Here is an 18,264-nt window from a genome sequence, read left to right on the forward strand (position 1 = left end):
TTTTTAGTTTATATTCTTAATAGTTATTTGTTAATATACTTTAAATCACATTGTAAATAAGATTGTTACTATTTTTTAACACACATGCCTCAGGATTTGATAAACAGCATTAAAAACACAAGAGTTGTATATTGTACTTGATTTAGTGCAAAAAAATCAGCTAGAAACAACCATAAGAAAAACATGACTCCCTTTTTAAGAAATTTTATGATATCAATTTAATATAGATGAAGTGCTTACTTGGAAAATGTTACACTTGAATTAGCAAAGTCCATGGCAGCAGTCATGAGCAAAGTCTGATTTAATAGGAGGGCGATGCACTTGTTTGACTTTTATAAGTTTGCTTTTAAGTACCTGGGAGTAAATTATTTGATATAGCAACCCGAATTTCCTTTTCAATGCTTTGCCTTGCTCTATATTTGGATTTTTTGACTGCAACAGCGGAAAAACACCAAAAAACCACTTCCACACGGCGCACGCACAGATCGCACTGTTTTGTAGTGTGATTCTTTGATAGACAACGGCGGCGCACCTGACACTAGCTCGCGGCGCCCCCGGGTGCCGCGGCGCACAGTTTGGGAATCTCTGACATAGAGGCATGATTCAACTGCGTACCTAATCAAATTTATTATTCTCATTGGCGGTAGTTGAAGAAATTGATATCACTCCACGTTTTCCAGGTTATTTAACTTGGATTCTATTCTTCTTCATTTGATTGGATTCTAATCCTCAATTTCATATTATCTTTCTAATGTTTTAGTTAGGTAGCTTGAAAGTATTCTATCTTGAACATGATAACTGAGAGTTTTTGTTATCGAAATTTTAGATTTCCAATAGCAGCCTACATATTAGGTGAAGACGACTCCTGAATACTTAAAAAAAACTGTCATATTTCCGCCCATACGTTATCTCTCTTCAAATATATTTTTTTAATTTTACCTAAATGACTAGTTAGACTTGATGTTCCACTAGATTAATATCCTACTATTACCAGAATTCAATTACCGAGGACTAGACCTTACAGGAAATCTCCATCTATTGAATACTATAAAGCTATTGAATGTGTTAGCATAGACTAACTTAACAGTTAAATCTGTGGTATTAGGTATTAGTTGGAACGTAATACATAGTAGATGGGTATCAATCCTATGAATGATACGCAAGTTTGATTTTCAAATCTTCAATAATAATCATAGGACAAACTAGACTTCTAGTTATTCTATTTGCCATTCTAGAACAAACTCAGTGCAAACAGTAATAATTGATAGCTATTGGACGGTTCAAATAATGATACCATGTAGACACTAGTTTTAGCTGTCTTATTATACATAGTTCTATGCATTCATTGCAGATAATGTACATTTGAACTCATTGGACCAGAATCACAGGAAGCAGCTATTCTAGCTTTGCCTCTAGCCGTGTGTAATTGCCTGTCCAGGGTTGCTAGGCTAGATTATAGTCAATATTCTTATCGGTAATACTAGAGCACAAGAATAGGTCTGTTGAAGGGTTATAATTTGTTAAATTTGAAGCCTACTTGAATGTTACTGTTGAGGAAAACGCTTAGCTTGGTTTAGAGTCTTAATGGAGTTATTACTACTAGGACTAGAGGCTTAGCCACCTCTAATACAAGGCCCCGGTCTACGATATTGAACGTCGCAGTGTAGGTCTAGAATCTAATACGTGATTGTTGAAAAAGATTTTAAAAAGTACCAGCTGATCTTATTCACGATTCACCAATCATGTATCAGATTCTAGGCCTACGCTGCGACGTTGCAATATCGTAGGCCGGGGCCTTGTATTAGAGGTGGCTATGCTAGAGGTTTAAATTTCTTGAGCTTTATAGCTTACTGTTTAATCTTGAACGATTGTCATTCGTAGTATAATTCATCAAATAAAATATATTCCGAATTTTCTTTCTAATACAGATATCTTGAGAATTATTTCTTTTACATCGATGGTGTGTATAGTATAAAAACTAAAAGAACGTCGCAGTGTAGGTCTAGAATCTAATACGTGATTGTTGAAAAAGATTTTAAAAAATACCAGCTGATCTTATTCACGATTCACCAATCATGTATCAGATTCTAGGCCTACGCTGCGACGTTGCAATGTCGTAGGCCGGGGCCTTGTATTAGAGGTGGCTATGCTAGAGATCTAAATTTCTTGAGCTTTATAGCTTACTGTTTAATCTTGAACGATTGTCATTCGTAGTATAATTCATCAAATAAAATATATTCCGAATTTTCTTTCTAATACAGATATCTTGAGAATTATTTCTTTTACATCGATGGTGTGTATAGTATAAAAACTAAAATTATGTTAGTTTAATGTAGATTCTACATAGGCCCAAAATAACATTAAACTTGATTTACCTGTTATTCAAATCTTCACTCACAAGCGTAGTGGGCATATCCTTATAGATTTAAAAATTTTCAAATATTGTCTATTTGAGTTTTCATAGCCATTTGAGTTATAAGTCCAAGCATGCACTGTAACAAAATTATCAAAGACTATTCATTAGCATTAAGGTATCAACTAAAAAAAATCAGATATTAAGACTATAACCAGAGAAAAAATAATACAATAGATTTTTTTCTCTGCTATAACATAATAACAATCATGCTTACTATATAGCATCAATTTATTTATTATTATTATTTTACTAAGGCGACTTTCTAGAAGTATTTTAAGCCTAGTTGATGATGATGATGGGATGAATGATAACACGAAAAAAGCAAGTTCTATAATATACAGTCTGACGGATTTTACTATTGCTTTTTTATTTCATTAGAAACATCAATATTCCTTACACTAGTGACCTCAATCTTCAATCACTTTAAACTGTGTTCTTGTTATTTATTGAAAGAAACAAAAAACATATCGAACTATCTTTTCAGTTATTTGTTACTTGATAAGTTCTGATTTATTGATTATGTAGATATTTCGAAAATTTACTGGAACCTTTTTCTCTTATCGTTTGAGAGAGCAGACAAAAATCAAAATAATTAACAAAACAAACACTAAAGATTGATTAATACGTAATTAATAAAATACTGTTACAGTGTTACAAAGTACAAATATCACATCATATGGAATAGATTTACTGTCGAAAGTAGTTGAATAAATTGTAAAAAAGAAATGAGGAAATGTGGAGAACTGCTCTGCAAAAACTTCAAAAGGCAAAATATAAAACGTATTTTAAACTGTGAACATTGAACCCCCACTGAGTGTGCTCAGCTTGAAATGGGACACAGCTCCTAAATTTCAAAAATACTAGTTTCTTTTTGCGAATTCACAAATTTGTTCTATGCGCCTAACAGCTTAATTCATATTCAGAATATTACTTTAACGTCGTCTTTATTGTGATGTTGTGTATGCTTGGGAACCGCCTTGTTTTTAATGGGAGCGAGATTTGTGATACGATGTTTGCTAGTAGCACGAGTTGTTCAGAAACATCCATAGTGAGATGCAATACAAATTGTCAGCATTGGTTGAATGAGCTTTGGTTTTATTCATAAGGAGTGCTGATAGAGTCTTATCTCAATTCAGAGGCAGGGTAGACATTTACAAGGTGATCCTTAGCATACGGCCACAGTCCTCCAAAACACAGAATCTTCATCGGAGAAAATAAAGCTCGTAATGCTGATTGAATAATAAAACACACACATGACAAACCGTTTCTGACTACCAATGGTTAATGGCATAGCGGATAACGCCCATCTCTCACATTTACTCAAATTGCGGAACCCAATTTTATCAATTAATCTTGAAAATTTCCTGAATATCTATATCTGTATGAAATACTGTAGGTATTTCGTATTTCTACATTTTGATATCAGCATTCGAAAAAAATATAGGCTTCACATAATTAGTTATTCAAATAGTTTCTCAAATTTGTTCTCGTTTTTAACATTTTTGTCATCAGTAAATCAGTTGTACATATAAATATGGCTTTCCGAAATCGATATTCATAAGAAAAGAAGAATATTAGGCTTTAAAGGAGTAGCCCAGTTATTATAATAGCATGAATAGTTATATAATAGCATGAAATACGTCTTTTTAAATACGTACAGTGGCCAACGTATTTCCTAATGTCAAATGAACAGATTGAAATGAACATAAGGAGATATGTCGGAAAAATAAAATACGTTTTTCAAGCTACGCTATGGAGGTGTGAAATGACCTCAACACTTCCCTTTTTCTATTTGAAGCAATGGAACTTCTATTTTACTCTACTCTACTTCATTCTATTCTACTACACTCTATTCAACGGTAATCTACTCAACTCTACTCTACTTTGATGCTCTAATTCATAGATCCTTTTATTCATCTGACTAATCCTCTTTTCTTACAACAATTTCCGTTTGTTTGTAGTCGGACATAGTGCACCAAGCAGTTTACGAGCTGGTTGAAAATGAGTTTGTGTTAAGCACAAGCATTGTCAACCATTTCTATCATACTTATGGAGGTGTGAAATGACCTCAACACTTCCCTTTTTCTATTTGAAGCAATGGAACTTCTATTTTACTCTACTCTACTACACCCTATTCAACTGTAATCTACTCAACTCTACACTTTTCAACTCTACTCTACTTTAATGCTCTAATTCATAGATCCTTTTATCCTATTTTCTTACAACAATTTCCGTTTGTGTTTGTAGTCTTTATTAGTGCCAAACCTGTCAATCTATTTTTTTCAATTTTATCTATGTTTTCAGTCGGACATAGTCGACCAATCGGTGTACAAGCTGGTTCAGAATGTGTTTGTGTTGTCTATTGTTATTCTAATTAATTAATTATTAATTTTTTAATATATTAATTATTGATTATCAATTAATTTCAGTCTGACATAGTGCACCAGTCAGTGTACGAGCTGGTGCACAGTGAGGACAGAGAGGAGCTGCAGCGGCAGCTGATGTGGAACTCGTTCCTGGCACCCGAGGCGTCCGGCCTCTCGCTGCAGGAGGCTCTGCAGCCCGATCACCTGCAGCTGCTAGAACGCAGCTTCACTGTGCGCTTCCGATGTCTCCTAGACAACACCTCTGGATTCCTGGTTAGTGCGATGCCCTAGTGATGTAACAATAGAGAGATCTCACCATCTCTCCATCTATAGAGAACTCTCTATGGTTATACCATCAATAGCATTACTGTTCAAAATAATAGACAACACCTCTGGATTCCTTTTCAGTGCCATATCATAGTAGAGTAACAATACAGAGATCTCTATCTGTTCTCTATGGTCATACAATCAAATCAATCAATCAAATCAAATCAATTTATTGCCACGAACACTTTACAATTTGTATCGGCCACGTCAATATTACAAACTATATTAGAGATCATATATCATAAGCAATTACCTAAAAATCTAGATGGACTCCATGTTAACATTGAAATATTCATCTACACTATAAAAACAATTTTGTATAAAAAATCGTAATTCTTTGTTTAAATTCCCTGAGTGTCAAACCTCGAATATTTGGTGGTAAATGATCATAATACTATTGAAAAGGCCTTAAAACTCAAATGGCTGTATTTGTAAGAACAGTACTCATTCCTTAAGCTGCGTACAGATATACGCGCCTCCAACCCGCTCCGCGCACGCTCCGCCCTCGTTCCGCCATCGCTCCGCAATCGCTCCGCCCCCGCTCTGCACTAGCACCGATCATGAACGTTACGGGGGATGTTAGCTCTTCTCGCGTTCCACTCTTGCTCCCCGGTCGATCATCAATTGCTCTGCTCGAGTGACGTTCGGTTGCGGAGCAGAGCGAAAGTCTGTACGCACCTTTAGATTCGGTTTATTCCTTGTGTTATAAGAATGAATGTTGTCATGAGTTGAGAATAAATGTAGATTTGACTTTACAAAAAGCAGACAATTAGACATAAAAAACAAGGTAAGCTCAACATTAACATCACTGTTCAAAATAATAGACAACACCTCTGGATTCCTGGTTAGTGCAGTATCATAGCACAGTAAGGCCGGCCACTAACGACAGGACAAGTGTGTCAAACATGTGTGAACAGTCTTGTCTTCGACAGAGAAAAACATTTCACGCGAAAGGCTTTGTCGAAAAACAGCTTTTTGACAGCAGCATCTAACATAAAATGAGCCGCCAATAAAAATTAATAAACCACTGTTACAAATAATAATGATACAAAAATAATTTAATCTCAAATAGAGCGAGGATCGAAGAAAAAATAACAAAATATCGAATTGACAAAAACTCAACATTAAAAGTATTGTTCGAAGCCTTTCGCCAATGACATAATTGTGTCAGGTACCGTTGGTTAGCTTTCTGCAGTAGATTTTCAAAAACATTTTGTACAAAATAATTATACAAAATTTTGAAAGCCTTACTTATTAATTGCAGTAAAGATTATGGAAATTTTGCTAAAACATTATGCAATATTGTAAAGATATTGCACAAAATATTGTGACAATGTTGTGAAAACGTAAAATGGTGCAAAAAATGCTTTGAGAAAATATTTCTGTAGACGAAATAAAATGTTTTGACAATAATTACAAAACATTTCTTGCAATATTTTAAAATATTGTTGTGCTATTAGTATTAGAGAACTTTAATGAACAAACATGCTCGTTCACACATGTTCTACATACTTGTCCTGTCATCAGTAGCCGACCTAAGAATAGAGTGAGATTTCCATCTTTTCTCTATGGTCATACCATCATTAACATCACTATTCAAAATAATAAGTGTCTGTGGTTTCTTGGCTCAAAACTTTTCTAGTTCATTCAAGGGTTCCTCCGCCCCCTTTGTAAAGTGTTATGACAAAAATGGTCATAGGTAATTAATGTCATAAAGGACGACTTGGATATACCGTGGTTTCCATATTGTTTTTAATTATTTTTGAGGCAGTAATTCAAACAATTGAATGATGCTGTTATGAAGGTAGACTAGAATATGCACCCCCACTACTATTTATTCAAACAGATATTTAACCTAATGCAATTGAAAATAGTAAATTTATATAGATTTTATAAAATATCTACAGCTTACGGCTTGTACCATGTTATGAGCAATATAATTTTCCAAATGGTTTTTTTATAAGATTTATTCTATTATTTTCTGTTTTAGAAATTATTTTCAACACTCAAATGATTCCACCATAGATTATTTTCATACATCTAACTAAATATCAAACTATTTTCATGTTTGATATCTATTTAAATCCAACTTGAATAGCCTGGTCGTATGATACCTAAGGCTAACACTGAAACGTATAGGACTATGACAAAAATAGATTAATAAGAATAATGGTGATGAAAACAAAATTTTATCAACAAAGCAAAAATAAATTACATCAACAAAAAGAACTAAAATAAAATGGAATGAACAAAACCGCTATACACTACAAAACATAGAATTTATAACACCAAGGAGTCGAGAGAATTTAGTAGTATAATTGTAATATTAAGGAAGATAGATGACGACTTGAATATACAGAGTCCTGCAAAATATTTAACGTCAAAATAATACTAAACTACCAACGAACTTGAATTGCATGGTTTACGAAATCAGGACTTATGTATTAATTTATAGAACATATTTCCAGAGTAATATTTGACCACTGAGAGGCAGATTATTTCATCTTCAGAATTTTGATTCTATACAACCTCAAATATAATAACTATAATACCGCTTCATGACTCAAACAATCAAGATCCTCCAAATTTATAAGGAACAGAATGTTTGTTTCTTTTGCCTTAAATCATGATGGTTTTAGGGTCACTTTTCCGGGATTTTCTTTATGTATTATATTAAAAGACGAGTGAGGAAAACAATCAAGTTATGGCCTATATTTTTCGGTCATACATGATTCATGGGAGGTTGTGAAATGTTCTCATTAGAAGCATAAACCTCCAAGCTTAATTGAGTCATTATTCGATGTGATTACACCTATTTCAGCTCTTCATGCTTCAGATGACGTACCACATTGCAGGCTGCAGTTACAAATTGAATTAATCAAAAGCAGTACGGCCGGGAGAGAAAATTGAGACATATGAATGGGAATGACTACTTTTATCTACGCTACTGTTAGATTCTCTAACATCTGACCTCTACTTTGCAATACAATCTAGACTTATGATAGGCCTATTGTTTTATCTATATGAAAACACAGATCTACATTAACTTTACCTAAACATTATCTATATATTATAAGCCCAAAACGGAAATAAATATAAGCAAAATTTGCCTAGTGGAAAGTTGTGTGTATATTTTTGGCTTCAAAATTTTCTGAAATAACTTAATTTATATTCAAAGTGTGGTGATATTAAGTGCAATATTTGACTATAATTTGGTATTTTAATCATTCTAAATTCAAAATTTCTAGCTCATATATATTTTTCGACAGAAATTGAATTCAACTTTCCTCAGTAAGAACATAACCTATTTTTCGGACATTTTACTATTTATCAAAATTTGGGGACAGAATAGTTTTGGGCTATGCCTGTTGTTCTATCCCGATCATATTCATATGATTTGTAAATGTATCAACAAATAAATAAATAAATAAAATACATATTTTCTATTTCCAACCACTTGTTAATACCAAGACCATCATAAAGTGAAGCTGATTTCAGGATACTCAAATATTAATTAGTTATAACTAATAAAACTCATCTTCACAAATTCGCAAATTATTCACTAAGCTGTCAATAAGCTTTGTACCACATACTAATATGTCAAACAAATATTTATATTGTTAGTGATGCACTCTAAGTACAAATTATTGCCTTCGACGTACCTGGGAATTTTTCTTGTGTATTTCTTTGAAAAGGAGCAAAATCATTCAAATGATTTTTATAATTATTCAATGTAAGCCTACAATAAATAAATAGATAAAATCATTGGTTAAATATCCATCTCCAACTCTGATTGACAGAAAATTTCTTCACATCTGAAAACAAAGAAAAAACAAATTATTGATATTCACGTCAAATAAAAAAAGATATTGTGTGTCCTAAAATTCACATTATATCATCATCCAAATCAGTCAATACTAGTCATTCGAAAAAATAAATTATGTTATAATCGCATTTTATATTAATGTAGCAGAATTAGTTAGTTTTTCGGATTAATAATCTGATATGATAATATTTTTGTAATTATTTTAAAATTAATAAATTTTATACTAAGGACAATCATTTGCCATTAACATCCAAATGTAGTCCTACATAACCAGCTTTGAAATTTCAAGTACCGTATTACAATTCAACTGGAAAACATTACTATGAATAATTTTGAAAGAACAGCTTTCAAATTTCAAAGAGAGTTATGGAACATTGTTCCCTAATTCCTAAGCACATCTTAGAACAATGGGGGATTCTGAAAAATTAAAAATTAATGCTTTGTTCAAATAAATATAGCTGGCAAAAATAGCTTTAGTTTTAATCACTAATCACAACAATGGTACCCAGTTCAAATGATGAATCAGTTCTCTGGACAGGCTTCTTTCTTTAAGACAGATTCAATAAGGCTGGCGAACAAGTTTCACTTATGCCAGTAGTGCCTCTTTATAAAAAAATGATGTATTACTACATACTTCCTAAAAATCATGTTTGTATCTATAATATTTACTGTATTATTCATATTCATTCTTTATTCTATTGTACACAATGCTCAATGGATTTCTCTTTAATAAGCTTTTGAATCCACTCATATTTCAATATCATTACATCCACAATTGATATTTTACATTTTCCGCTTGAATTTAATATTTTCAATACATTTGAAATTGTTTTATATTAACAGTATGTATATTGTATCTTTCTATACAGTAGTTGATCTGGGGTGGTCTCACAAACATGTAGATTACAGGATACTTTGCCTTCTAGATGAGGAGCAGATCAGATTACAGCCACACATCAAGCAAGCAACTACTCCACAATTAGATCAATTTCTCTTAATCAACTCACTCACTCGAATCTACTAGATTTATTACGTGCTAATTTCATTAATAACCGATCGCTATCTGCCATTTTTTTCAAAGTAATTGTATTTGCTCGATCATGACCGCGGTAGAATGACGAACTGAAATCCGGAGATAATTAATTAATTGCCAGGCTCTACTGAGGACCTTCATTTGTATAATTTCTGAAATCCCCCTTCCTCCTCATGTTGGACCCCCTAATTCAATTACACACTTCCGATTCTTCTGGTCTGGCATTCGTAATGAGTTAGGCTACCTACATTGTGGCCTGTGTTTAATAATTGTTTGATTGCATCTTCACACAACGAAGTATGCAGTAACAGCTCTTTCGAAAATGTTGAGATCTGATGCTTCAGTTCATGACCCAGAGTTGATTGTAATTATCATTAAGAATGGTGGTTTTTAGTAGCCGTCGAGTATTCGTCCATATTCATTCAAGCATTCATTTATTATGAATATAATAATAATATAGTATATAATAATGAATATAAACATTCTTCATTATTACAATTAGCAGGTAACCCGTGCTCCGCAAGGGTCTATTTTGAAACTTGAAGTAATGAAATCTTGAAAAATTAAAAATAGGCCTATAACCATCCTCGGTTGATTTGGAATCTATAAGCAACATTTCAAGTTAATCAGTCCAGTAGTTCAGACGTGATGATGCGTCAAACATAATTTTCCTATCCCGTACGTGTATAAGCCAGTTCTTTACTTTATTATAGTATAGATTACAAATCATATAGCAATGACTAGGAGAGAGCGGAGACAGGCTTAGCCCAAAATTTCTCTCTTCTCCCTAATTTTTAAAACAGTGACATTTTCAAAAGATAGGTTACATTTAATTTTCAAGAGTTCAAGTCCAATTTTCTGTCCAAGAACAGAGAATTAACTATAGTTTAGTTTAGTTGAATTTTTGTCACACAGCATGTGATGAGTCAGAATTTGATAATCTTACATTATAAAATGAAACTTTTTGTTTCAAAAGAAACAATGTTTCGAGAACCCACTCTCCAGCCAACACCCGCTCAACAGAATACCTCAAAACAGTCAGCAAGTGTCCAGACTCACTTGCTGACTGTTTTGAGGTATTCTGTTGAGCGGGTGTTGGCTGGAGAGTGGGTTCTCGAAACATTGTTTCTTTTGAATGTAAGATTATCAAATTCTGACTCATCACATGCTGTGTGACAAAATTCAACTAAACTAAACTATAGTTGATTCTCTGTTCTTGGACAGAAAATTGGACTTGAACTCTTGAAAATTAAATGTAACCTATCTTTTGAAAATGTTACTGTTTTAAAAATTAGGGAGAATAGAGCAATTTTGGGCTAAGCCTGTCGCTCCGCTCTCTCTTAGTCATTGCTATATGATTTTTAATCTATACTATAATAAAGTAAAGAACTGGCTTATACACGTACGGGATAGGAAAATTATGTTTGACGCATCATCACGTCTGAACTACTGGACTGATTAACTTGAAATGTTGCTTATAGATTCCAAATCAACCGAGGATGGTTATAGGCCTATTTTTAATTCTTCAAGATTTCATTACTTCAAGTTTCAAAATAGACCCTTGCGGAGCACGGGTTACCTGCTAATTGTAATAATGAAGAATGTTTATATTCATTATTATATACTATATTATTATTATATTCATAATAAATGAATGCTTGAATGAATATGGACGAATACTCGACGGCTACTAAAAACCACCATTCTTAATGATAATTACAATCAACTCTGGGTCATGAACTGAAGCATCAGATCTCAACATTTTCGAAAGAGCTGTTACTGCATACTTCGTTGTGTGAAGATGCAATCAAACAATTATTAAACACAGGCCACAATGTAGGTAGCCTAACTCATTACGAATGCCAGACCAGAAGAATCGGAAGTGTGTAATTGAATTAGGGGGTCCAACATGAGGAGGAAGGGGGATTTCAGAAATTATACAAATGAAGGTCCTCAGTAGAGCCTGGCAATTAATTAATTATCTCCGGATTTCAGTTCGTCATTCTACCGCGGTCATGATCGAGCAAATACAATTACTCTGAAAAAAATGGCAGATAGCGATCGGTTATTAATGAAATTAGCACGTAATAAATCTAGTAGATTCGAGTGAGTGAGTTGATTAAGAGAAATTGATCTAATTGTGGAGTAGTTGCTTGCTTGATGTGTGGCTGTAATCTGATCTGCTCCTCATCTAGAAGGCAAAGTATCCTGTAATCTACATGTTTGTGAGACCACCCCAGATCAACTACTGTATAGAAAGATACAATATACATACTGTTAATATTAAACTTCAGTTTAACTTACTGAAAATTTAAGAAAAGATCGGTTATTTCAGAAAATATTCACCTAAAGATGGCTTTTTGACAAGTGATGACTCTTAGCATGACTTTCAATTGTTGGAGTTACGTTTATGCTTATTCACATTTCAAACAATTATTTCATAATTCTATTCTATTTATTCCAGTTATTTCATTACTTGGAACATTTTGTAATATTTTTGTAGATTTGAACCAAATAGCCCCTAAATTTCATTGTTTGTTGTCAACAGAGGCTGGACATAAGAGGACGAATAAAAGTTCTCCATGGACAGAACAGGAAAACGGAGGAACCCCCTCTGGCACTGTTCGCCCTCTGCACCCCCTTTGGGCCCCCCTCCCTTCTCGAGATTCCCCACAAGGAAGTCATGTTCAAAAGCAAGCACAAACTCGACCTAACACTTGTCTCCATGGATCAAAGGTAAGTGAAAAACACTCTCAAAAATTAATTATAGAAAATCATACCTATTGTCTTTTTTCCTTAGGGCTACTATTGAATGTAAATAAAAATATACATCTGAGTACCCTTTCTAAATTATTTCAAGACTTGAAAATGGTCCATTATCAAGACTTGAAAATCTCATTGGTAGCCGAAACATGTCTTGACGAAATAATTAAAAATAGTACTCAGATTCATATTTTTATTTACATTAAAATCATACCTATTATTGACTTCTTTAATTAAACTGTCTGTTATGATCTGCAAGTGAACACTGCTTCTAAATACTAAATGAATTTGAATACTCCTTCGACGACATAATCAGCCTAAATTCAAGTAAATAATGCTACAGTGGAGCGCTTTTGGATGTTATATCCATCTTCAATACTGTCAACTGTAAATCTTCTACACATTGAAATATCATTGCTCCTATTTCATAAAAGTCTGATCACAATGTTCTATAATACAACCACCTTCATAGTTTATTTCTTACCTATTTCATCCACCCTCTATTGTATATTGCATTATGAAGTTTAATTTTTCATGGTATACTTTCATGATAAGTTTCATTCCACATGGATGCAAATAACAACTTTTCTTTCCTCTAGTTTGCTTAATTGATCTAGTATAATGTTGATGGCTTGATATATACTATATTATTTTCTTTGATATTTGTAATTGATTAATACTGATGCTGAACTGTAAAATAATGATTTATTTATTAAGTTTGATTTAATGTTATATTGTCAACTTTTGTAAATTGTACCATAGGCAACAGCCTTGTAACAATTATCAATAAATATCTTATCTTATTGAAATAAAATGAAAAAAATCATCCAGTATCCTTTTGTATATTATTATTTCATACATACAGAAGGGTATTGGATATTATTTTAATTTAATTTCAATAGTGTTAGTAGCCCTATATATAAAAAGTGAATCTTCTACATAGCTTCCAAAAAGGCTTCAACATGTGAGTAGTGGTTTTTGCTGTCATTCAAACGAATTCAGACTGATATGTCATCAAAAAAGAGTTGGGATTGATTTGTTCTCTTCTATTTAATAGTATATACTTGATTATTCATCAAGAAAAATCAAATTTTTGTGTAGTTGAGAAGTTGATATTGTGGTAATTATTCATATTGAACGAAAAAGACTAAGAAATTGTCAAAAAACCACTGATTTATTGATAATTAGAAAGACCGGTTTCGGTTATTACACCATTGTCTAGATATCACCATAAATTGTTTATCAGAGATTGACAATGGTGTAATAACCGAAACCGGTCTTTCTAATGATCAATAAATCAGTGGTTTTTTTGACAATTTCTTAGTCTTTTTCGTTCAAAAATCAAATTACACCTTTGCTGCTCTGTCAACGAACTATTTTCGATCAATATGGTTATTGATCTGCATCATTGACCACCTTTGAAAGGGGGTATATGAATGAATTTGTCATCGGAGTTTAAACCATACCTTGCCAGTAAAATACAGAGTACCGTAAGTCAGAAGAGTTAAATTTATCAAATTTGATATTTTTCCAAGTTCTCAGCTAATTTCTCAGCAGCCCCTCTGCTTCTCGTAAGCCTCAAATTCTTCACTAGAATATTGTTTCTATTTATAAGAAGTTAATAATCATAAATAAGACCGAATTTGTTCTATGGAAAAAATTATAAAAGTTAGATTGATGGACTTTCTTAGAAAAAACAATTTCATTTCGAGTAACCAGTATGGTTTTCAAGAAGGTAAATCCACCAAAGATGCTGTCTTACACTTGACAAATTTAATAAATAAAAGTTTTGATAGTAATAGAAAAACACTTGCTATATTTTTGGACTTGGCAAAGGCCTTTGATTCTATACCACATTCTATCCTTTTTCATAAGCTAGAGTGTTGTGGAATAAGAGGAACAACAAAAGATATATTTGCAAGCTATTTGACAGATCGAATCCAAATTTTAACAATAAATGATAAAACTGACATTCAAAATATAAAAGAGTTTGGACTTCCACAAGGAACTGTTCTATCGCCGCTACTTTTTTTTGATTTATGTCAATGACTTATTGAAAATTGATATTCCTAATGGTGTCACACTATCATTTGCCGATGACACTGCTCTAATCTTCTCAGGCTTAACATGGAATGAAACATTTAACTCTGCTAATCGTGGTCTTCAAATAGTTAAATCGTGGTTGAACAGCCATATTTTAACTCTAAATGCGAGTAAAACTAAATACATATCTTTTTCCCCTAACATAAGTGGTCAGCCTCCTGATGAGCTTGAGCTGATAATACACTGTCATAACAACATCACTGTTAACTGCACTTGTCCAACAATAGAAAGAGTTAAATCAATCAAATATTTAGGTGTTTCTGTGGATCAGCATATTAAATGGGACGTTCACATTCAGAATCTATGCTTCAAACTGAAATATTTAATAACAATTTTTTACAGAATTAACCAATTAAAAGACTTGAATATTTTGAGAACGATTTACTACGCTTATGCTCATTCACTTTTCCATTATAATATAGAAGTATGGGGAGCAGCGTATGACACTCATTTTAAAAAACTTTTTATAATACAAAAGCATATTATTAGAGCTGCGCTTGGAAGACCCAGACTCTATCCCAGCAGATTAATATTTGAAGAGATAGATCTACCAACGTTACGTCAAACTTATGTGACAAATTTAATTATTTTTATTAATAAAAATACACATCAATTTACCCGTCGCACAATCCTTATAATATACGGCCAACTGTAGTAAATGCTTTCAATAATATTAACTTTACTTCATTAACATCTAGTAAACACCAATTTGAATATCAGAGTAATAAACTAATAAATAAAATTCCGGAAGACTTTATTAAGGATAAAATAACAAAAACCAAATTGAGATTAATAAGATCTTGGGTAAAACAGAAATATTATTTTAAATTGAGAATTGAGTTGGCTAAATCAACAATTTTTGGCAATATTAATTGTATAAAAATTATTAGAACTTGACAATTTTTATATTATTTTTCTGTGTATCTATATTTTTTTATCAAGTACTTGACTATTGATAAAATTCAACATCCATAGATTATTTACCATATATCAACAGAATTGTATCATTTGTACTGCTGTTATTAGTTAAAAAATGTATTTCTTATTTTTAGAACTCGTGGCTGGAGCTCAAGGCTTCTTCTTCCAGTCACGCCAAAAACTATTGTAATTTAATGAATATTTTGTTTGTAAAAATATTTTTTGTATTTGGTAATGAATTCATATTCAATAATTGTACACTTTGAAATAAACAAATAAAATGATGATTCAATTAGTTTATTTACTAATTATTATAATTGTTTTGTAAGAAATTAATGTTAACTCGCAAAATTCAATTTTCCAATACTGTACTAGCCGTTCAACAATCTATGGAATTTCAAACTTACTCAGTTGGCGTGACTTTTCTCTGTTTTTATTCATAATAAAATGGGTGTGCCTTGACCCAACTGCTCAAATGTGAAATTATGTCTTTAATAGATATTTAAACCTCTAACATATCCAATCTATTCTAGCTTATTCAACTAGAGTTATTATTCTTTGTGACGCCGTATTTGACAACGTCTTGTTCTAATTCTAAAACATAATTCAAAAAAATCTCTTGGAACAGGGTTCGGTTCATTCCTTTGTATGCCATATATTCTATTTGGTTTCAAACATATTCTACAAAATCTTTTAGAACAGATTTAAGTTTGTTCCTTTGTATGTGATAATATTCAATTTGTTTTGCAGTTTTGAAGACTGGTGCTTCAGGTATGATAGCGTATAGGTACCAGACAAAGGAGGGCCAATGGCAGTGGCTCCAAACCAGCTCAAGACTTGTCTACAAAAACTCAAAACCCGACTTCGTTATAAGCACGCACAGACCACTCATGTAAGTCCACCGACAATACTACTACGAAAATCAGATTGTCAGTTGTATCACGTTTTCATATTCTATAACTTAATCAAAAGTTGATAATGATGATGATTGTATTAAAAAATGGTTCCACATCTTGAAATGAAAAAAAATGGTTCCATAAAATCTTCTGCTAGATTTCAGATGTAACAGTATTTTCGATCGAGAACTTTATAACAAATTTCAATAATGAATCAACATAAAAATATTATATGACTATAATTATCTTATTTCTCAATAACAAGAACATTATTATGGATATATTTTACTAGAAAATACTTTTGGTTGAATATCGCCATACTTTTTGTTCGACTTCTCCCTGCACACGGACAAATCATCTACGCAGGGAGTATATTCTTTATATATTATTGTTACCGGTACACTAGGTATTATTTTGTAAATATGTTTTTATGAATAAATTCTAATTTGAATTTCAATCTTCAAAAGAAAATGTCATACTACAGTTGAGTATGAGATCTGTGAATTTATAATCCTACTTACATATAGTGTTTCTCTTCCAAACGTAGATTTTCCAGAACATTTACAATTTTGTTTATATTTAGTCTCCCACTCCTCGACTAATTCCAGTAATTGCGTTTCATCTTCCACATTAGGCTGAATGATGTGTAGAGTAGGTACTGAATTTTTCTGTAAAAAGATTATATATTTAGAAATATTATTTAAATCAAGCATTTGAATATATTGATAAGTCGAAGTACAGATTAGAATTATTGAACAAGCTGCATGAATATTACCAATTGGGAGGGAACCATTGTTCTTCCAAAACAAAAATACCCGCTGATGTTGCTCGTTGAAATAGGTTATTTATTTTTTCCTACAGTTACCTTGAAAAGTGGCCATTCCTGCACTGATTACAGAACGCAAAGAATCACTTTTCCGCTCTAGTGCTGGAAATTTTTTTTCTGCACTCCAGATTTGCAACATGGCAACGCAAAATAGTTAGTAGGTTATATGGAGCACCAGTGCAGCAACATCAAAATGAAGTTAGTACCAGTGACTGTGGTATAGTGTTGTGGTGCACGTTATAATAATAACGATGGACAACGAGGACAGCGACAGCCACCACATTCAGCACACAGCGCCCCTTCATTCAAAAACTACTACATTATTATTCAATTTGACAATAAATTAAGGTGTTTATTAATAACAGCATCACACACACACAAACATTTGATGGATTTCAGGCAATTTTACCCATAATTACCTACTTTTCATATTCAATGGTAACTGTAGGAAAAATTTAATGTGAAATACGTGCGCAAAGTTCCTCTGCTGCACTCAATAAACCAGTCAAGTAAACACTCAAGTAAACATTTCTTTCGGTGCAGAAAACTGTCACTTTGCGCACTAGTTGCACAATAATAACTATTTTAGCGCATGGCCCTACGACACAAATCTTTATGTTATTCAACATAAGTCACACATATAAAAAATGGAGTCATCTTAGTCACAAGTTTTTTAAAAAAAGGTGGAACAAGAAGAAAATTTTAAAAGCTATAAACTAGTCGATTTAAATATGCCACTGCATCTGGTTTAGCTACCAGGAAGCCATCCAGTCTGCCCTCATAAGCTGCT

General features: G+C 32.5%; 1 protein-coding gene across 1 annotated transcript in view; it reads left to right on the plus strand.

Annotated features, from left to right (window-relative positions):
• LOC111057700 (aryl hydrocarbon receptor protein 1) overlaps positions 1 to 18,264 on the plus strand; it is a 230,240-nt gene that overhangs the window by 200,635 nt on the left and 11,341 nt on the right. The window contains exons 5-8 of the mRNA XM_039431843.1: positions 4,846 to 5,055; positions 12,517 to 12,704; positions 12,769 to 12,782; positions 16,503 to 16,644. Coding sequence (XP_039287777.1) covers positions 4,846 to 5,055; positions 12,517 to 12,704; positions 12,769 to 12,782; positions 16,503 to 16,644 — 554 coding nt within the window. The remainder of the gene's footprint in view (positions 1 to 4,845; positions 5,056 to 12,516; positions 12,705 to 12,768; positions 12,783 to 16,502; positions 16,645 to 18,264) is intronic.

Source organism: Nilaparvata lugens, chromosome 7 (assembly GCF_014356525.2).
Source record: "Nilaparvata lugens isolate BPH chromosome 7, ASM1435652v1, whole genome shotgun sequence".
Taxonomy (NCBI): Eukaryota; Metazoa; Arthropoda; class Insecta; order Hemiptera; family Delphacidae; genus Nilaparvata; species Nilaparvata lugens.